Source organism: Phyllopteryx taeniolatus, chromosome 12 (assembly GCF_024500385.1).
Source record: "Phyllopteryx taeniolatus isolate TA_2022b chromosome 12, UOR_Ptae_1.2, whole genome shotgun sequence".
Taxonomy (NCBI): Eukaryota; Metazoa; Chordata; class Actinopteri; order Syngnathiformes; family Syngnathidae; genus Phyllopteryx; species Phyllopteryx taeniolatus.
Genome location: NC_084513.1, coordinates 5,551,995 through 5,572,673, shown reverse-complemented (window position 1 = coordinate 5,572,673; position 20,679 = coordinate 5,551,995). Strand labels below are relative to the sequence as shown.

The window sequence follows — 20,679 nt, the reverse complement described above, 5'->3', positions numbered from 1 at the left end:
GGTTTTCTTGGTGTTGACCGTGAGGGAAGGGCGCAGGCACGACGGCACTCCAGTGCAAGCTTGCCCATATTTGGAAGTGGTTGCTTAGTGTGGTGGCGGCACGGTGGACGACTGGTTAGAGCGTCAGCCTCACAGTTCTGAGGACCCGGGTTCAATCCCCGGCCCCGCCTGTGTGGAGTTTGCATGTTCTCCCCGTGCCTGTGTGGGTTTTCTCCGGGCACTCCGGTTTCCTCCCACATCCCAAAAACATGCATTAATTGGAGACTCTAAATTGCCCGTAGGTGTGACTGTGAGTGCGAATGGTTGTTTGTTTGTATGTGCCCTGCGATTGGCTGGCAACCAGTTCAGAGTGTACCCCGCCTCCTGCCCGATGACAGCTGAGATAGGCTCCAGCACGCCCGCGAACCTTGTGAGGAGAAGCGGCTTAGAAAATTGATGGATGCTTAGCGTGGTTGCTTTTCCTGCTGGTTGGTCTATTGCTGTTCGGTCTCTGAAATCATTCCACCAACCCCTCTCCTATTGGATGCACCATCTAAAATCACAGCGCTGAACATTTTTCGAGAATGACAACATTCCGTCGTTGCGCTCTCGTGACACGTACACAATCAATGGGCTCGTCAAGGCTGTGCTGCGCCCCGCTAAGTGCAGTGTGAAAAGGCCTTCAATCATCCCTCACAGAGGATGAAGAATATAAGTCTGTGAATATTGTTATATTATCAGTCTACATGTGTTGCGACATAATTTGTGTTCAAATATCCGTTCCTTGAAGGGTTACAACACCCCCAAATACATGCTATTTGTGAGCCTGTCAATGGCATATCCCATCATGTGTTAGCATTAGTATTAAGCTAGCGGACTTAAAGGCTAAGATATGTGGTTGGTCTAAATAAGGTGTAATTCTCTTTCTTTTATGTTTAGTTTGACAGTAAACTTCAAATGGGAGCGGCAATTAACATCTTGAAGCCTCTTTTTAGAGGAAATGTTCATTATCTGTCAAACTGCTGCATGTTGTGAAATGAGGTGACTTGAGTTCAATGACATTTATTGAAATACCTTAGAATGGATTTAGGGGTTCAAGGTTGTCATCATGTAATGTAGGACGGGGTGGGTGGGGTGGGGGTGTTCCTAATGTTGCGTTCCACAGAGAGGGGGGTCAGTGTGCCGAGATGGCCATGGTATGCCTGACAGATTTTGAGGAATACGCCAAGGAGCATCTGTCCAAGGCCACGTGGGACTACTACGCCGCCGGAGCTGATGAGTGCTGCACCCGAGACGACAACCTGCTGGCCTACAAGCGGTACCAAAACCTTCACTGAAAAGCCTACTAAAAAGTCAGCAAAAAAATTTTAAACCATTCAATTTGGGCTATGATGTCATCTTGGCTCATCCAATAAGACAGATGGTGGCCGAATGAGTTCAGAGTGAAAACAGCATGGAGGAGAAAATTAATGCACTCCCAATGTCCCGATCTCTGGGACACAAGACAGATGCAGTAGCATGACATGGTTAAAAAAGAGGAAAAAAAACTGCTCCTTACGCACTAAAAAAAAAATGCTTGTTGTTTCATCATTTAATTCCAATTTATATCAAATTACAATTTACTGAAGTTGAAGTAAATTGAATGTAACATTCTTAGAAAATGTTGGTCATAAAATTAGTACAGGTGTTTTTAACCACGGTTACACTGACAACCAGATAACCCATTTCTTGGTAGCTTTAACTCATCACGATTGGTAGTTTTCACGTGTTGCTGGGTCAGAATCTTGACCAAACGTGCTGGGTCAAATCTTCAACCCATTGCGCTGGGTATAATTAAACCAGCACTGGCTCGGCCCCTTTTGGACCCAGCGCTGGGTTAGCCATTTCACCCAATTGGGGTTACTTTTAACCGAGCAAATTTAAGAGTGTAAGTACACTTTGAAGTGGTCTTCATGGAGCTGCAACTCACGGACGAACCTAAACTTCCTCAGATCCTGCCGTCCATCCCCCTTATTATAGGTCAAGCCAGGGCTTTCCATTGTCAGCCAGTGACAAATCCTATTGCCAAGCTGTGGCCTACTTTACGTGCAAACCTACGGGAAAAGGTATGAAGCTACTTCTTGTTTGCTTCGCATTACAACCAGTGCCAAATATGGGCTTCCCTGCACCCTACCTTGTGGTGCGTGCCGCGCAAACTAAGTGTCGCGTGTAAGTGTCTCTACCCAGGCTTGAAACCCTAAACCCTGTCTTGAAACCCTAATTTGAATTTTGAAACTCTCACCGTTTTAAAACCGTAATTTGAAACTCTAACCCTGTCTTAAAAGTCTAACCCTGGCTAAAAACTCTAACCCTTGTTTGAAACACCCAGGCCCAAAACCTTAACCCTGGCTTGAAACCCTAATTCAGAAACTTAACCCTTATTTGAAACCCTAACCCTGGCTTTAAACAAAAATGTCATTGAAAATGAGAGGTTTTATTCCTACAATGTATTTTTAGCCTCTGTAACATTAGGCACAGTTTTAACATTAGGTTAAATATATGTGTGTGTGTGTGTGATGTGTGGCAAGGCCTCGCCTGTGTGGACTTGGCATGTTTTTCCCGTGCCTGCGTGGGTTTTCTCCGGGCACACCGGTTTCCTCCCACATCCCAAAAACATGCATGGCAGGTTGATTGACGACTCTAAATTGCCCATAGGTGTGAATGTGAGTGCGAATGGTTGTTTTTTTTAATATGTGCCCTGCGATTGGCTGGTGACAAGTTCACGGTGTACCCTGCCTCTCGCCTGAAGATAAGTGGGATAGGCTCCAGCACGCCCACAACGCTAGTGAGGAAGCGGTACAGAAAATGGATGGATGGATATATATTAGGCCATGTACACACGGCACACTGAGAATCACCAGAACAAATTTCTTGTGTTAATGTTCTCTTCGTGTCCAGGATCCGCCTGAGACCTCGCATCCTGCGCGACGTATCGGTGAGCGACACCCGCACTACGGTGCAGGGCACGGAGATCAGCTTCCCGGTGGGCATCGCGCCCACTGCCTTCCACTGTCTGGCCTGGCACGAGGGCGAGATGGCCACAGCAAGAGGTGGGTTGCACTTTTTTTTTTTTTTTTTTTTACATTACTGTGGCCTTTCATTTTTAAGATGCCATATTTTGGCTATTTAGATCTTCACTAGTGACGTAGATAACCTTGAAAAATTCAAATGACCTGATTTCAGGCCTCTCGGCAGAAAAACATCTGGAACTCAGGAATACATGGAGGATTTTAATTCATATTTCAAAGTTTACTGAGGCAACATAGAACCAGGATCTGGGTTCAACCCCTCACTGGCACAGTTTGCATGTTATTCCTGTGCCTCCAGGTACTCCAGTTTCCTCCCACATGCATGATAGGTTAATTGACAACTCTATATTGCCGATAGGTGAGCATCCATCCATCCATCCATTCTCTACCGCTTATCCGGGTCGGGTCGCGGGGGCAGTAGCTTCAGCAGGGATGCCCAGACTTCCCTCTCCCCAGCCACTTCATCCAGCTCTTCCGGGGGGATCCCGAGGAGTTCCCAGGCCAGCCGAAGGATATAGTCTCTCCAGCGTGTCCTGGGTCGTCCCCGGGGTCTCCTCCCGGTGGGACATGCCCGGAACACCTCACCAGGGAGGCGTCCGGGAGGCATCCGAATCAGATGCCCCAGCCACCTCATCTGGCTCCTCTCAATGCGGAGGAGCAGCGGCTCTACTCTGAGATCTTCCCGGATGACCGAGCTTCTCACCCTATCTCTAAGGGAGAGCCCGGACACCCTGCGGAGGAAACTCATTTCGGCCGCTTGTATCCGGGATCTTGTTCTTTCGGTCACGACCCACAGCTCATGACCATAGGTGAGGGTAGGAACGAAGATCGACCGGTAAATTGAGAGCTTCGCCTTTCGGCTTAGGTCTTTCTTTACCACAACGGATCGATACAAAGTCCACATGACTGCAGACGCTGCACCGATCCGCCTGTCGATCTCCCGTTCCATTCTTCCCTCACTCGTGAACAAGACCCCAAGATACTTGAATTCCTCCACTTGGGGCAGGATCTCATCCCTGACCTATATATACATTCCCATCACTAGATGGCAGCATGTCATTGCAATACTTACCTTTGTAAAATACAACCCCAATTCCAATGAAGGTGGGATGTTGTCCATCCATCCATTATCTGAGCCGCTTATCCTCACAAGGGTCGTGGGAGCGCTGGGGCCTATCCAAGCTATCATCGGGCAGGAGGCGGGGTACAACCTGAACTGGTCGCCAGCCAATCACAGGGCACATACAAAAAAACAACCATACACACACACATTCACAGGCATTTAGAGTCTTCAATCAACCTACCATGCATGTTTTTGGGATGTGGGAGGAAACCGGAGTGCCCGGAGAAAACCCACGCAGGCACGGGGAGAACATGCAAACTTCACACAGGCGGGGCCGGGGATTGAACCCCGGTCCTCAGAACTGTGAGGCAGAGGCCCACCGTGCCAGTGGGACTTTGTGTTAAACATAAACAAAAACAGAATAAAATGATTTGCCAATCATGTTCAACCTAAATTTAATTGAATACACTACAAAGACAAGATTTAATTTTCAAACTGATAAACGTTATTGTTTTTAGCAAATAATCATTAACTTAGAATTTTCACTAAAGTTCCCTCTAAGGTGCGCGCATGAGCAATCACACACTGCTCGCACGTGTTCTGCGCACAGCAAATCTTTGCAACGCATAAAATAAAATCCTACCTGAACTGCAAATAAAATTATTTATTCTGTACCATTCTGCAATGTAACTCGATGAGTGACAGGTGACAACAAGCTTTAACTACAGTAAAACAATGACTAACACTGTGCACTGGGTAAGATTTTTACTTTTTCATGCTGCGAAGCCAAAATAGCAAGCGAGTGTTCGGAGGAAAAAGTGTGGACTAAATGGAAGTTGGACTACCTCAAGCGTCATATTCACCATGAAACTGAATTCACCATGAATCCTGTTGGAATCATACAAAGACGCAAGCTGGAAATCGGGATTGATACATTATTGCAGGAGATGGTGAAGATCAAGAGAAGAGGAATGAGTTGTCACACAAAAGCAAATCTGACCCTGAGCAAGTTAAAGTTCTCATTGACAATATTCTATTTGCCCTCAAAATGAATGCATCAATGCAAGCATGCAAGGTCTACATCCACTGGAGAAGTGAAAAGAATGATGAGAAAAATAAAGTGAAATTAAGTCCACAATCAGATTTGTACTTATTCTAGTATCATTCATTCATACATTCATTCATTCATTTTCCGTTCCGCTTATCCTCACGAGGGTCGCAGGCGTGCTGGAGCTTATCCCAGCTATCTTTGGCCGAGAGGTGGGGTACACCCCGAACTGGTCGCCAGTATCATCTGTTCAGAATTTTTATTTGTGGATAAAGGAAAATCCCTTAAATCATTTATTTATCTATGGTTCATAAACATTTCTCATTTGTTCAAAACAGTTAACAGTTAAGTTGTTCATTTACAACAGCATATGGACATCTTTAATACTTATACAGAACAGAACCCTCAACCTAATATACAGTACAAGGTAATACACAGCTCACAAAAAAAAAAAAAATACAATATGTAGTCTTCATTTTATGTGGCCCAAATCACTTATATTAAAAGTTATTTCATGGAAATTAATGTTGTATTTGGATTATTTTCAATAAGCCATGTAACTTGTTATGATGCATGATACAGGTGTGGCCACAGTGTGCACACCTGATGTTGCTCACAATGACCCAAAAACCACTCAGGAAGTTTACGTGTATGCTCAGACATGAATATTAGAGAGAACATTGCTAGTCTCATAACGCATTAAACACAGAAGTCAAGGTACCACTGTATGGAATAATTGGGCCTTGTCTTTGCTCCACTGTACAGCCACCGAGGCGTTAAACACGTGCTACATCACCAGCACCTACTCCACGTGCTCGGTGGAGGAGATTGTGGCGGCGGCACCCAATGGCTACCGCTGGTTCCAGCTCTACGTGTACCGCGACCGCAAGCTGTCGGAGCAGATCGTGCACCGTGTGGAGGCGCTGGGCTTCAAGGCCTTGGTGCTCACCGTCGACGTACCGTACACGGGCAAGCGGCGCAACGACATCCGCAACCAGTTCAAGCTGCCACCGCATCTCAAAGTCAAGAACTTTGATGGCGTCTTTCAGGTAAAAGTAAATTTGGGACACATCTTTGCGACATCAAAAAGAAGGAAAAAGATAGTGATAGTAGTAGTTGTACAATGCAACAGCAACATGACAACATATCCAAAAAGATAACAGTCTGTCAAAATGCTTAGTGGCTGGAATGGCTTCTTCAACCTGAATACAATGCACCAAAAAGTTAGAAAATCGGATGACGGATTCCGAAGAGAGTGAGTTTTCTGTGTCAGAAATGAAATTGCCTTGGGGTACTTCTTTGTGAAACTGAAAATCAGATCAGAAAAAGTAGCTTTTCGGGGTACTTTTTGTGTGAAAGTGAAAATCTGATCCCCTCCTTGCGCCGTCACCTTATCGTGGTGGAGGGGTTTGTGTGTCCCAATGATCCTAGGAGCTAAGTTGTCTGGGGCTTTAAGACCCTGGCAGGGTCACCCATGGCAAACAGGTCCTAGGTGAGGGACCAGACAAAGCACGGCTCCAAAGACCCCTATGATGTATAAAAATCCTGGAAGACGTTTTCCCTTGCCCGGACGCAGGTCACGGGGCCCGCCTCTTGAGCCAGACCTGGAGATGGGGCTCGAAGCCGAGCGCCTGGTGGCCGGGCCGGCACCCATGGGGACTAGATATAGTTGGGCTCGCCTCCACACACACATCTTGGTCTCTGGTACCAGTCCTCTTGAGAGGGGTTGGACTCTCTTCCACTCTGGAGTTGCCCACAGTGAGAGGCGCAGAGGAGGTGTGGATATACTCCCTGGCTCGGCGCCTGTACGTTGGGATTCACCCCGGTGGACGAGAGGGTATCCTCCCTCTGCCTTCGGGTGGGGGGATGAGTACTGACTGTTGTTTGTGCCAATGCACCAAACAGCAGTTCAGAGTACCCACCCTTTTTTGAGTCCTTGGAGGGGGTGCTGGAGAGCGGTCCCGCTGGGCGCTCCATCGTTGCTGGGGGACTTCAATACTCAAGTGGGCAATGACAGTGAGACCTGGAAAGGCCCTATTGGGAGGAGTGGGGTTTTCGTCCTGGCCGTGGAGCAGTGGACCAGCTCTACACCCTTTGTGGGGTCCTTTAGAGTGCATGGGAGTTCTCCCAACCAGTCTAAATGCATTTTGTGGACTTGGAGAAGGCGTTCGACCGTGTACCACATGGAGTCCTGTGGGGGGTGCTTCGGGTGCATGGGGTACTGAACCCCTCGATACGGGCTGTTCGGTCCCTAAACCACCAGTATCAGAATTTGGTCCGTATTGCTGGCAGTAAGTCTGATTTGTTTCCGGTGAGGGTTGGACTCCACCAAGGCTGCCATTTGTCACCGATTCTGTTCATAACTTTTATGGACAGAATTTCTAGGCGCAGCCGAGGCGTAGAGGGGGTCCGGTTTGGTGGCCTCAGTATTGCATCTCTGCTTTTTGCAAATGATGTGGTTCTGTTGGCTTCATCGAGCCGTGATCTCCAACTCCCACTGGAGCGGTTCGCAGCAGAGTGTGAAGCAGCTGAGATGAAAATCAGGCCCTCCAAATCTGAGACCATGGTCCTCAGTCGGAAAAGGGTGGCGTGCCCTCTCCAGGTCGGGGATGAGATCCTGACCCAAGTGGAGGAGTTCAAGTATACTGGGGTCTTGTTCACAAGTGAGGTAAGAATGGAACGGGAGATCGGTGCAGCATCTGCAATGATGCAGACTTTGTATCGGTCCGTTGTGGTGAAGAAGGCGCTAAGCTGAAAGGCAGAGCTCTCGATTTACCAGTCGGGCTACGTTCCTACCCTCACCTATGGTCACAAGCTGTGGGTCATGACACCCTGGTGGGGTGTTCCGGGCATGTCCCACTGGGAGGAGATCCCGGGACGACCCAGGACACGCTGGATAGACGATGTCTCCCGGCTGGCCTCGGAATGCCTCGGGATCCCCCCGGAAGAGCTGGATGAAGTGGCTGGGGAGAGGGAACTCTGGGCTTCCCTGCTAAAGCTAGAAGAAAATTGATAGATGGATGGCTGGATGGATAAAAATCGGATCAAAAAATTCCTTCAAATTAGAGTAAAACATGATTATTTCTCAAACATATCTCATCCCTTTTGTTTCGTCTGCTCCTCGAGGAACCCTTCTCTTATTGACTGCCAGGTTTCAGTTTAAAATATCCATCAGTAAGTTCATACAGGACAAAATTCTGAGGGGTTCTCCAAATTGACGCGTCAAAATTACTGTTACATTTCAAATGGTGTCTCTTGCCCTAAGAACTCGACTTAAATAGCACAAATGGAACATTATTTGTGAGAAGTGTGGGCACTAGAATAGGTCATGAACATTAGTCATTAATTGTATATTTGAGAATTTATTGGCAGAGGTGGTTACAGCAGCCAAATACTGTACTAAAGTAAGTGTACTGTTACTTTAGGATAATATGACTCAAGTAAAAGTAAAAATTAGTCCTCCAAATATTTACTTGCGTAAGAGTAATAAAGTACAGTCAAATACCTACTCAAGTAAAGTAGATTAAAAACTTCAGATGAAAAAAAAAAAAAAATCAGAAGCTGTTGGCTGACCAGACTTGAAAGTGTGTGTGTGTGTGTGTGTGTGTGTGTGTGCGTGCGTGCGTGCACGAGAGAGAGAAAGACATTTGCAACTTACCGCAAGGTGTTTTCTCAAGTTAGAAATGGGCTGAAATATCAAAATTTGGGCAGTCGCAATTTAAGAGCTGCATGACAAAGCTGTTGTTCTTCGGAGTCTCTAAAGTAAACACTCGTGCGGGTGTTTTTTTCCCCCCTAAAATGAATCTATTTGTTTGGCCCACGAAGGGTTTGTATGCGGTCATGTTACTGCCTTGTACCGTCTGATTGGTGAATCGGAGTCAAATGACACTAGTGATCACGTTGGATTGGCGCAACAGCCCCCTATGCAGCAGTCGATGATGAAGTCTAAAAATAGATCGTGCACGCACTAATGAATAAATAAAAGTAGTGAGCGGCATGTCGATCATGGTAAAGGAGTAAAAGTATCGATTCTTCTTCACATAAATACGCCAGTCAACGTAAAAAGTATGGTTCAGTCATACTACTCTCACAAGTACAATTTATCCAAAATGTAACTTGAATAAATGTTGCGCGTTAATACCCACCTCTGTTTATTGGTTATGGATGATTTAATGTACTCATTTCATGATTTTTAGAAAATTCCACAAAGATGGTGGCCACTTGTCACAATTGCAAAAATTAAAATATAACAAGATGAAATAGCTCAAATCAGGACAAAACATGCTTGTTCTTTATCTGCAAGATATTTCTTCTTCCCAGTCACTTTTTGTGTCAACATTTTTGGTCCTTAAAAAACTTAATAACATATTATAATTTGTTATTGAGATTATGAGTAAGTTTAGTTTAAAAAAGGATACAGGATAAACCCTAATTCTATCACTGGAGGAAATAAATAAATAAATCAAGAAATAAATAAATAGATCCGTATTATTTGTGGAAAAAATATGGCAGTTGGGTTACTAGAATGTTTGGTTAAAAATGTAAACATTTTTACATAATACCATGTGCATTTTGCAGTATAAAAATGTTAGTTTACCAAAAAAAAAAAAAAAAGGGTTTTAGTAGTAACGTAATCAGCACTTTTCTGCTGAATTAACATGAACATGCTGCTGATATAACTTTTTTTGTTTTTTAAATTGGCAATAATCAGGCAGTTTTTTATTAGTTATACATTTTGTCTTTATGAATTGGTTATCTGTTCTTTTTTATCCATGTCTTTATTGAACATATAACAACTAATCAACAGAAGATAGGTTAGAAAATAAAAACAAATTTTAAAAAAATCAAATGGAAGGCAGCAATGGATTTCGTCCTTCGATACAAATGTTCCTGTTCAAAAGGAACAGGAAGAAGTAAAAAATAATAATAATTATCGAGTATACCCCTAACTCTGAGTGCAGATTTGACTTGTGCTGTATAATAACAATGAAATAGGATGCTAATCATATATAGTATACTCTAGGTATCTAAAAATAACAGGTCTATGTAAAGTAATCACGACATTCAAGCTAACATTGCCAACTGCTTCATCATCATAACAGTAATTTTTGGGAGGGTCTACATTTTGAATCACTCTTGTTTTAAACATCTTTTTAATCATGTGTTCAGTTCAATGTCATAGTCATTGTGCAAGTTAACTCCTCTAACGGACACACGTCTCTGTTTTATGTTTCTTAATGTTTTAGAATTTATTTAAATACAACTGATCGCCTGAAATTATAACAACTTTCTCAAGTTTCGACCAGCTTCTGAGTACTAAATTAGGTAATTCCTCATTTCATTACTTTTTCCTTGTTTTTTTTAAGCCCAGTTTTTGTGATGTAGACCAAGTTCTTCTTTTAGGTAGGTCAGAAGTCAAGAAGAAGAAGAAAAACATTTTTAAAAAGCGGGGGTTTTTTTCAGGTTGTAGTCCATTCATTGGGCGCTTTGGTAGCTCAGGACACCGTTTTGAAGGTTTTCACTAGCCTGGAAAAATTGACAAACTAAATTACACTTTTTAATTTGACTATTGCTTTCAACACACCACAAGGCAGGACGAGTGAGTGTTGGGTATTAAGTGCCAGAAAAAGGCAAAAAAAGTTGCCAGCTTTTAAATGGAAGTGTGAAAGGCTGATATCAAAATGACAGGACTTGAACATAGTGCTGTTGCTGTACCTAATGTTTTGGCAAGTGAGTGTAGATTGAAATGACAACTATGGGAATAAAAACAGACTCCTCACCCATCAGGAAGCGTCAGGACCGGAGGAGTACGGGATCCCGGCCAACACTTTGGACCCATCTATTAGCTGGAAGGACGTCTACTGGCTGCAGTCCATCACACGGCTGCCCATAATCATCAAAGGCATCCTGACCAAGGAAGACGCCGAGCTGGCGGTGGAGCACGGCGTCCAGGGCGTCATCGTGTCCAACCACGGCGGGAGACAGCTGGACGGCGGCCCGGCCTCGGTAACATGCCGTTCCGACACGGGACCCGTTTGCTCTTCTGTTTTAGAGCTGGGCGATACAGCGGAAAAATAAGATGCACGATTGTTTGCTTGTTCTTTTAAAAAAAAAATTACAAAAATCTGATTTCTTATTTTTCTCTATTTGAATGTTGAAAAAGTAGGAGACAATGGCATTATTCAGATAAATGTTTGCCTTTTTTTAGTTGTTTTTTTTCCCCCAGCATTACCTTAACCTCCACAAAAAATTATAGAAATTAGCAAATACTTTTCTTTTAAGATTTTTAAATGTTTAAAAAGCTGAACGCTGGGGTTGGCAAAGTATGAGTTATACAATATTTTCTTATTAACTTAGCCACTTTTTTTCTTTGAATGTGGTTAAATGTGGTTATTTTTTAAATATTATTATTCATTTATCTTGTTAAATAATTGTTTATTTTGTTGTAATTTTAGCAAATAAACAATTGTACAAATTTGTAATCAATTCATTAAATAATTATAATTCAATGAACTAATTCCCCAAAATTAGCACAAACTAATATTTTATTAAAATCCACAATTTTAAATATTTTATTAAAATCAACAATTTAAAATATAATACAATACTATTAGTTGTTACTTTTAATTTTATTTCATTAAATAATTGACTTAATAATAATTACAATAATTATAATGTATATTGTAAAATAAAATCTAATCATAAATTATTTTTATTAAAATAAACTACTTTATCTACAGAACAAAAAATATTAGTAAAATAAACAATTGTGTTACATATATCTTCATATATTTTATGTAATTTAATTCTGAGTAATAAAAATAATTAAACACATGTAACATTTTTTACATCACCTTCAAATGAGCTGGCCCATCTGTCCATTTAAAAAGGCAAACCTGGCCCATGAGCACAAAAGTCTGCACACCCCTTATTTAACATCCTAAAATTGGCTGTCACGTTCTTTCTCATGTCGAGTTGAACAGGTGAGGTAAGGCGTCCTCGGAAAATATTCATGGCTCGAACGCACACACCTTGGGTTAAAAGTTTCCAACATGGATGAATCACTGCTTTTGCAATGTATAAATAACGTCTAAATAGCTGGCCATGTGGTTATCATGCCGACAGATCGACGCGCTGTCTGAGATTGTGGACACGGTGCAAGGCCGGATCGAGGTCTATCTGGACGGGGGCATCCGGACGGGCAGTGATGTGCTCAAGGCGCTGGCCTTGGGGGCCAAGTGTGTGTTCATCGGCCGGCCGGCAGTCTGGGGCCTTGCATACAAGGTGCACACACTTCTGTGTGTGTGTGTGTGTGTCCTTCAACGCTGAGAAATTCCTTCCACTTACTGTGTTTCATGACCCACTGAAGATAAATCTCCTATCTGTATGAGTGACACATTAATTTGCTGTATATTTGGTGGCAGCGCTAAACTGTATTACAGTATGTCCATCATTTTATTATTTAATAACACTATGGTGAGCCTTAGGGTGGGCCATTTTGTGTTGCCATGGTAGTTCCGGAGTAATATACAGTAACAACATCCATCCATCCATTTTCCGTACTGCTTATCCTCACGGGGTATGCTGGAACCTATCCCAGCTGACTCTGAACTGGTCGCCAGCCAATCGCAGGGTACATATGAAGAAAAAAACATTCGATCTCACATTCACACCTACGGGCAATTTAGAGTTTTCAGTGAACCTACAGTGCATGTTTTTGGGATGTGGGAGGAAACCGGAGTACCCGGAGAAAACCCACACATGCACAGGGAGAACATGCAAACTCCACACAGGCAAGGCCTGATTTGAACCCGGGTCCTCAGAACTGTGAGGCAGATGTGCTAACCAGTCGGTCACCGTGCCCCCAGTAACAACATCAGCAATGAAAAAATATATATACTGTACCTGTATATATATATATATTTAAAAAAAAAAAAAAATGTTTGAATGAGGATTATCATCACTATTAGGATTTCAGATTTCAGATTTTAAATAAGAGATTAAAATGAAAGAAAAAGCAAGTAATATTAACTTCCAACCAGTAAATAATTTAAAAAAGTTAAAATTAAATAGATGTATAGGTGAAAAAGTATAAGGTAAGTAAGGTTGGTCCGCATATCCGGCAGTAAGTCGGACTCGTTTCCGGTGAGGGTTGGACTCCGCCAAGGCTGCCCTTTGTCACAGATTCTGTTCATAACTTTTATGGAGAGAATTTCTAGGTGCAGCCGAGGCGTAGAGTGGGTCTGGTTTGGTGGCCTCAGTATTGCATCTCTGCTTTTTGCAGATGATGTGGTTCTGTTGGCTTCATCAAGCCGTGACCTCCAACTCTCACTGGAGCAGTTCGCAGCTGAGTGTGAAGCAGCTGGGAAGAGAATCAGCACCTCCAAATCTGAGACCATGGTCCTCAGTCGGAAAAGGGTGGTGTGCCCTCTCCAGGTCGGGGATGAGATCCTGCCCCAAGTGGAGGAGTTCAAGTATCTTGGGGTCTTGTTCACGTGTGAGGGAAGAATGGAACGGGAAATCGACAGGCGGATCGGTGCAGCGTCTGCAGTGATGCGGACTTTGTATCGATCCGTTGTGGTAAAGAAGGAGCTAAGCCGAAAGGCGAAGCTCTCGATTTACCAGTCGATCTACGTTCCTACCCTCACCTGTGGTCATGAGCTGTGGGTCGTGACCAAAAGAACACGATCCCGGATACAAGCGGCCGAAATGAGTTTCCTCCGCAGGGTGGCCGGGCTCTCCCTTAGAGATAGGGTGAGAAGCTCAGTCATTCGGGAGGATCTCAGAGTAGAGCCGCTGCTCCTCCAGATTGAGAGGTGCCAGATGAGGTGGCTGGGGCATCTGAGTCGGATGCCTCCCAGACGCCTCCCTGGTGAGGTGTTCCGGCCACGTCCCACCGGGAGAACCCGGGGACGACTCAGGACACGCTGGAGAGACTACATCCTTCGGTTTGCCTGGGAACGCCTCGGGATTCCCCCGGAAGAGCTGGATGAAGTGGCTTGGGAGAGGGAAGTCTGGGCGTCCCTGCTGAAGCTACTGCCCCCACGACACGACCTCGGATAAGCGGTAGAAAATGGATGGATGGATCATTTTAAAAAATTAAAAACATGGAAATGGTCAATTTCAAAATGAAATGAAATACATTTACAGTACTATATAATTAAATAAAACAATGTTATTGATCTCACAACAAAAATATTTTAAAAATATATTACAAAATAAAATGGACAAATTAAGAAAAATATACAATAATTTTCTATTGGGGGTTCAAAGTGTATCATTAATTAATAATAAAGATACATTTGAAAAATTAAAATAAAATAAAAACCATGTTGAGTTCATGTCGCATCCAAAAAGAAAAAAAATGCAAATAAACAAAATTCAAAAAAAAGAAAAATTTGAGATCAAATATTTAATGTATACAAGTCCAGTCAAATGGTGTACGGCTCCACTGTATCAGTCTGGGAGTTCTTCCTAATATTTTGTCTCTTGTCATTTCAGGGGGAGGAAGGAGTGAGGGAGGTGCTCCAAATTCTAAATGACGAGTTCCGCCTGTCCATGGCTTTATCGGGTGAGTGCGACTAGTCCACACGATGACCACGACAACATCAGTCCACTGTGAAGTGCCTCCATTTCATTGTTGCAGGTTGCCGGAATGTGGCGGAAATCAACAGGAACCTCATCCAGTTTTCCAAACTGTGACCTGCCTGCCTGCACAAGGCAGTGAGACATTTTTAACTTAAGCCAACACTTGTTTTTACTGTAATCAACACAAAAGGGATCAGAACAAACTGTACACTGAAGCTTCGCACACAAAACATGCTGTTTGTGTATTAATAAATGCAAAAGTGATGACATTTAATTTCTTATACTTGATTTGTCAAGACGACCCACAGTTTGTATCAAACAATCAATTGCCCAGCCCATAGAGACTACAGATACACTGATGGGTTTTTTTCACGGGCAATCCTGATTATTAGTAGACAAGGAGGTTGATAACCGATATTGGAGCTGATATTCATTTGCAGGAAAAGGGAAAATATTTGCATCAAAATTTTGAGCAACATAAAATCTAAGATTTACTGTAATCTCATTTAAATGCTTTTAAGCATGTTTATTAAACAGATTTTCAGATTTGCAACATATTAAAAATAGTAATAATAATCCGAGACTAAAGACATCCTTTTTTTAAATTTGTAACAAAAAGTGCAGGGAGCGCCCAGGCGCAGCAGCGTGTCTTATACAATTAAATGAAAACTTCAACAATAGCTCAGGTTTTCCAAAATTTCAATACAAGTGAAATGTTAATCTTTCTGCAGCATCTCTTGTAACGTTACCTTAAAATCTAAATAAATCAAATAGTTCCCTGAAGTTTACACAGTTTTAAATTGATCTCTTATTGGCCATCAGCTTTAAAAATTAATAAATAAATAAATAAGGCTGACGTCAATATGCATCAAAATGCTGAATACCGCTAATAATCCTTAATAGAGACAAACAACCATTCACACCTATGGACAATGTAGAGGTTCTCATTAAGGTCAGAGGTCAGCTAGAGTCCATCTCAGCTGACCATTGGCGAGAGAAGTGATGAAAAGACTGGACTGCTCGCCAGTCAGTTGTTGGACACATATATTGTAGATTCTACGTATACTACAGGGATGGACAAACTTGTTTTTGTCGTGGGCCAGATCGTAGTTATGGTAACCCAAACCCTTAACCCGGACCATTGTGACTGTGAAACCACATAAATGCATGATTACCTAACATTATTACATATACACAAAAAAGATTATGGATAACTAGTTTTGAGATCAGAAGCCAAAAAAATAAAATAATTTCCAACTATTATTCATTATTTTGAAAGGGGGATTGGAAAAAAAATGCTCGCAATATCTCAACGTTATTAAAATTGAAGGCAATTTTGGTATTTTAGCAAGAAACATGAAGGCGATGCACAAGATTTGCTTTCGCAGGCCACATAAATTGATGTGCCGGGCCTGATCTGGCCCCCGGGCCTTTCGTTTGGGCGAATCACAGCTAAAGATTGGCGAAAGAAGAGGTCCACAGACTGGATGAGTCGTCAGTCAATTGCCAGGCACATGTATTGTCTAAATGTGCCCTGTAATTGACTTGTGACTAATCCAGGGTGTACCCCACTTCTTTCACCAAGAGTCAGCTGAGATAGGCTTCAGCTCATCCGCAAGCCGAATGTGGATACGCGCAGTAGAACATTGATGGATGGCTGAAGAAACGTCACATCCCGTCACTTCTAGCCCATTTGTGTAATTCTCATTGGCAGCTCACAAAATGTCATTTAGACAAGAGGGTAGCGCGTGACCTCAAAAGAGAAGTAACGCAGGAAGTGAGTGAGGGCATGCGGAGGTTGTGTTCCAACTCCGCCAAAACCCTCTCGACAAGACACACGCCACCCTCTTGAAGGTGAGGCTGACATTTTGTTCCTCGCAGCGCTTTTTCTACAGCATCAGGCTGGAGGGAGGAGGCCTGGGGTCCGGTCTGCTCAGGAGGATTTCGGTCAGGTAAGCAAAATAGTTGGTCGTGAGGAACTCAAGTGTTTGGTGATGCTTCCTGGTTGGTCACATTGTGTGTGAGGAAATGGGAAGGATAGTTGCACAATTCTGGAGCATAACTCAACACTGAGGTTTTGCATTGTGCGTATTAAAAGTGCCTTATCTATCAGGTGCACACAGTACGTAAAAAGTGTACTCTGCCGATGTTAAAATTTCAGCTTTTCCATATTACATGCTTTCAACACTTTTCAAAACAAATTATGCAAGTTGCAAAGTCAAATTCAGTTGAAGTGGAAACAAATTAGTCTGCAGGCATCCATGAATGAGTCCTGGAATCTGAAATGACAACTTCAAACCGATGTCCTGGTCAATTTCGGGTTTAGGTCCTTGACACGTTTTTTGTGCCTCCTGTTATCATAGACATGTAAACCCAGCATCGTGTCAATCAGTGAAACTGGTGCCCCAGACAGATATTCTAACTTTCTGACAAATACGAGGCTTGGAATTTGCCCCAAAATGGCTGTTTCAAACCAAAATGTCCATCTTTCTGTTCGGGCATAGGTCCTTGAGACTTTTTTGTATAAGCAGTATGGAAAATGAATAAATTAATGAATAATACAATTGTATTAATTTGAAAATTCAGCCCCCAAAGCCAGTTTCACTTAGCAACTTCAAATTTGGTAAGCATATCTATCATGAGTAGATCCACAAAAAAGTCTCAAAACGGTTTGAAGAAGCCATTTTAAGTTAATTTTGGTCCTTAGAATCTTTAGAAAATTCAGCCCCCAAGGCCCTTACTTAGCAATATGAAATTTGGTCAATCATGAGTTGATTTTGTCCAATTGCTACCAAATTTCAACCATGTACTTTACACTATACAAATGGACAATGCTAAATTGCCCAAAATTGTGCACTTTTTTCATTGCATGTGGACTGATCATGGCGATGATGATGATGCACCACAGTAAAGGTCTATATCAAATATCCTGATGTTATTTCATCTTATGTTGACGACGGTGAAGAAGAGAATCCTGCATGCATACAAACTGAATTGAACAATGTTCTTCATTGTATCCATTCAGGAAGTCTCACTAGTGCGGTAACAGCCCTCAAGCTCACAACGCCAACAACATGGGGTAAGGTGTTTCTTACATACAATATGATACTTGAGCTCTATCGTTTTGGTTTGAAGCAGCCATTTTAGAATCTTTTGGGGCATTTCCAGGGGTCCTTCAAAGATTGACTTGTCCGAGAGAATTTAAACCACGTTTTCGAGACCGATGGACAGCACTAATTGCGAAACCTTTGAGTTTTGGTCGTTATGTGTGGGCAGATCATGGCAGTGAATTTTAAAATTCCATCCATCCATCCATCCATTGATGGGTGGATGGAAGTTTAAAATTATAAAAGTAAAACAAAACTTATACTAATAACTAAGCCCCACAAGGTCAGAACCAGACAAAATGTTGCACTTGGCAAAATTATATTTAGTAGCCATGTCTATCATGAGTAGACCCACAAAAAGTCTAAGAAGTTATGATCGAAAAGACAAAGGAAGATGGACATTTTGGTTTGAAGCGGCTCTTTTAGGGTAATTTTGGTGACTTCCTAAGGTCCTTCGAATGTTTTGAAAATTTGGCCCCCAAAGCCAGTTTCACTAAGTAACATGAAATTTGGGAGACATTTCTATCATGAGTAGATCCACCAAAAAAATCTCAAAAAGCCTAGCCTGAAAAGTGTTGAAGAAGTTGTCCATTTTGGGTTGAAGCTCATTTTAGACTCATTTTGGCCATTCTGAAGGGGTCCTCCAAAGACAAACTTGTCATAGAGATTTTGTCCAATTGCTACAAAATTTGAAACGTGTATACTAGCCAGATGGGTGGCAGTCAATTGCAGAGAACTTGAGTTTTCTGCTTTGCATATACACAGAGCATAATGACAAAGTTTTGACTTGTCATAAAAAACAAAACGACAGATTTATAGCTTTATGTATACTAATAAGGCTAATGATTGGACTCAAAGGTAACTGCTGTACGGGTTCCACATCCAAAAAGCTACAGGCATGCTCCCAATGTCAGGTGTCAAGGGTACTAAGGAGGACACCAACCTAGTGACCAACCACTGTCTTTGCCACCGCAGGGTCGGAGATGACAGCAGACCAGGGAGGCTGAGTCTCCGCTTTTCCCGCTTGAGTGGCAGGCGTCAATCCCGCGTGTCCGGTCATCCAGACAGATCCCCTGCGCCGCCCCCGCAGCAACTGGCTCAGCAAGGTGAGTGCTCCCCTCCGTAGACCTGGAAAAACCTGGAAGAAAAAGTTCTAGATTGAAGAATTTTTACTTTTTCTCCCACCATCCCAGAATCAAACGCCACTGCTCATCCATTTGTTGCATTGTAAATAATCTTTCAGGAAAGAGGAAGGTCTGCTGAGTGACATTCCAGTTAAAACCTTTTCTCTGTATGGTTGCGGTAGATGACAGGGTTTCTCTGCCAGACCCTGTCGCACCTCCAGCTCCAGTTCCGCATAGAGTTCCATCCCCGGCTCTGGTGCCCTTTGCCCCAGCCACGAAAATGCCTCCCAAACGGCCAGACAAAGCTACCAAGCCCAAACTGCCCCCTCGGCCTCTTTCCAAGGGGTTCAGTAGTACTGAACACAGCTCGGATGTGTTACAGGTACAAGCCAAAACTCAAGTCCGAGCTTAGTCTGGTCATCCACCATTGTCTGTTTTTTATTGTACAGGGTTTGAATGCTTTCCGGGCAAGTGACACCCTGTGCGATGTGGTGTTGGTTCCCGGAGACAGTCACGAAACTTTCCCAGTGCACCGAGTCATCATGGCATCATCCAGTGACTACTTCAAAGCTATGTTCACAGGTTAGTCATCCTCTGCTAGATTGATAAGAAGCCTTACCGAACTGGGCATTTGTGGCTGAGTCTCCTTCTCCATTTGCTCTTATGATTTCCTCTCTGTTTAGGAGCAGAGGTGGAAAAAGGTATTCATATTCTGTACTTAAGTAGAAGTACAAAGACAGCGGTACCTTGGCTTAGTTTAATTTGTTCTGTGACCAAGCTCTTAACTCAATTTACTCATATATCAAATCATTTTTCCCAATTGAAATTAAGTGAAATGCCATCATTAATCCATGATGGCATTACATTTTTAATAAAGAAAAATAGTACTGTATTGCATCAAACATAATAAAACATAATCTTATTCGCAACAGTCTGGGTGTTAGTTGTGGCCGACAGCAGCTCCTTGTGAGTGTTCTCATTTGGTATTTCTGTGTGTATGTGTCTGTTTGTCACATTTTATAAACGGCTGAACATGCATCATCAAATTTGGCTGTCCTTGCCCACATGCAAGGGCATTGCAGAACGTTAATTGCTACATGTTATTTTTAATTCACTCAAGCAGTGGTGTATCTGGCAGACCCATAGCTGAATCAAGATCTCAACCTCAGTTGACCTGACCTGTCTCTGGTCACATCTTTTTACACTGTGTCCTCAGCTGTAAAGGTTGAGAAAATATAGGGAGTCAAAGTAAAAAGCCATCAGAAAAATAAATACGCAAGTAAAGCACAGTATTTGTACACTGTACAGGAGGTATGCGCGAGTCAGATATGCGCGAGATCAAGCTGCACGGCGTCACCAAGTTGGGCCTGAAGAACATTTTAGACTTCATCTACACGTCAAAAATTAACCTGGACATGGGTAACCTCCAAGAGACCCTGGAGGCTGCCAACTTCCTTCAGGTCATGCCGGTGCTTTCCTTCTGCAACCAGCTTATGAGTAGTGAGGTGAATTTCTGTCAAATCCATCAAATTTGGGGCAGTGTTAATTGTAGCATCAACCGCTCACCTATGTCTTTTGATAATCTAGATCACAGTTGATAATTGTGTGGAGGTGGAGTGCATTGCATCTGACTTACTCCTGGAGGATTTGCAGCGCAACGTTGGTGAGTGACGAGAGACAGTGTCATGTTTGGGGGGTTCGT

The 20,679-nt window shown here is 42.9% G+C and overlaps 2 protein-coding genes and 2 long non-coding RNA genes across 7 annotated transcripts in view; 2 read left to right on the top strand and 2 right to left on the bottom strand.

The window, feature by feature from the left end:
• LOC133486414 (uncharacterized) overlaps positions 1-11,020 on the bottom strand; it is a 27,520-nt gene extending 16,500 nt beyond the window's left edge. The window contains exon 1 of the long non-coding RNA XR_009791025.1: positions 10,939-11,020. This is a non-coding gene — a long non-coding RNA (uncharacterized LOC133486414). The remainder of the gene's footprint in view (positions 1-10,938) is intronic.
• hao2 (hydroxyacid oxidase 2 (long chain)) overlaps positions 1-14,762 on the top strand; it is a 17,907-nt gene extending 3,145 nt beyond the window's left edge. Inside the window, exons 3-8 of the mRNA XM_061791491.1 lie at positions 1,145-1,297; positions 2,917-3,068; positions 5,924-6,207; positions 10,946-11,164; positions 12,284-12,442; positions 14,660-14,762. Coding sequence (XP_061647475.1) covers positions 1,145-1,297; positions 2,917-3,068; positions 5,924-6,207; positions 10,946-11,164; positions 12,284-12,442; positions 14,660-14,743 — 1,051 coding nt within the window. The 3' untranslated portion in view covers positions 14,744-14,762. The remainder of the gene's footprint in view (positions 1-1,144; positions 1,298-2,916; positions 3,069-5,923; positions 6,208-10,945; positions 11,165-12,283; positions 12,443-14,659) is intronic.
• si:rp71-68n21.9 (kelch-like protein 13) overlaps positions 12,373-20,679 on the top strand; it is an 18,980-nt gene continuing 10,673 nt past the window's right edge. Inside the window, exons 1-8 of one of the 4 annotated variants that reach the window (XM_061791479.1) lie at positions 12,373-12,442; positions 14,660-14,729; positions 14,805-14,881; positions 18,829-18,959; positions 19,160-19,359; positions 19,427-19,559; positions 20,286-20,482; positions 20,565-20,640. In XM_061791479.1, the coding sequence (XP_061647463.1) occupies positions 14,697-14,729; positions 14,805-14,881; positions 18,829-18,959; positions 19,160-19,359; positions 19,427-19,559; positions 20,286-20,482; positions 20,565-20,640 (847 nt within the window). In that variant the 5' untranslated portion in view covers positions 12,373-12,442; positions 14,660-14,696. Of the gene's footprint in view, positions 12,443-14,659; positions 14,730-14,804; positions 14,882-16,513; positions 16,699-16,727; positions 17,660-17,771; positions 17,826-18,828; positions 18,960-19,159; positions 19,360-19,426; positions 19,560-20,285; positions 20,483-20,564; positions 20,641-20,679 lie in introns of those variants that run through there. The other 3 variants (XM_061791481.1, XM_061791480.1, XM_061791482.1) reach the window with 3 other exon arrangements.
• The window catches only part of LOC133486413 (uncharacterized), an 18,258-nt gene continuing 11,639 nt past the window's right edge, over positions 14,061-20,679 (bottom strand). Inside the window, exons 2-3 of the long non-coding RNA XR_009791024.1 lie at positions 18,797-18,991; positions 14,061-14,869 (exon numbers count right to left, since the gene is read on the bottom strand). This is a non-coding gene — a long non-coding RNA (uncharacterized LOC133486413). The remainder of the gene's footprint in view (positions 14,870-18,796; positions 18,992-20,679) is intronic.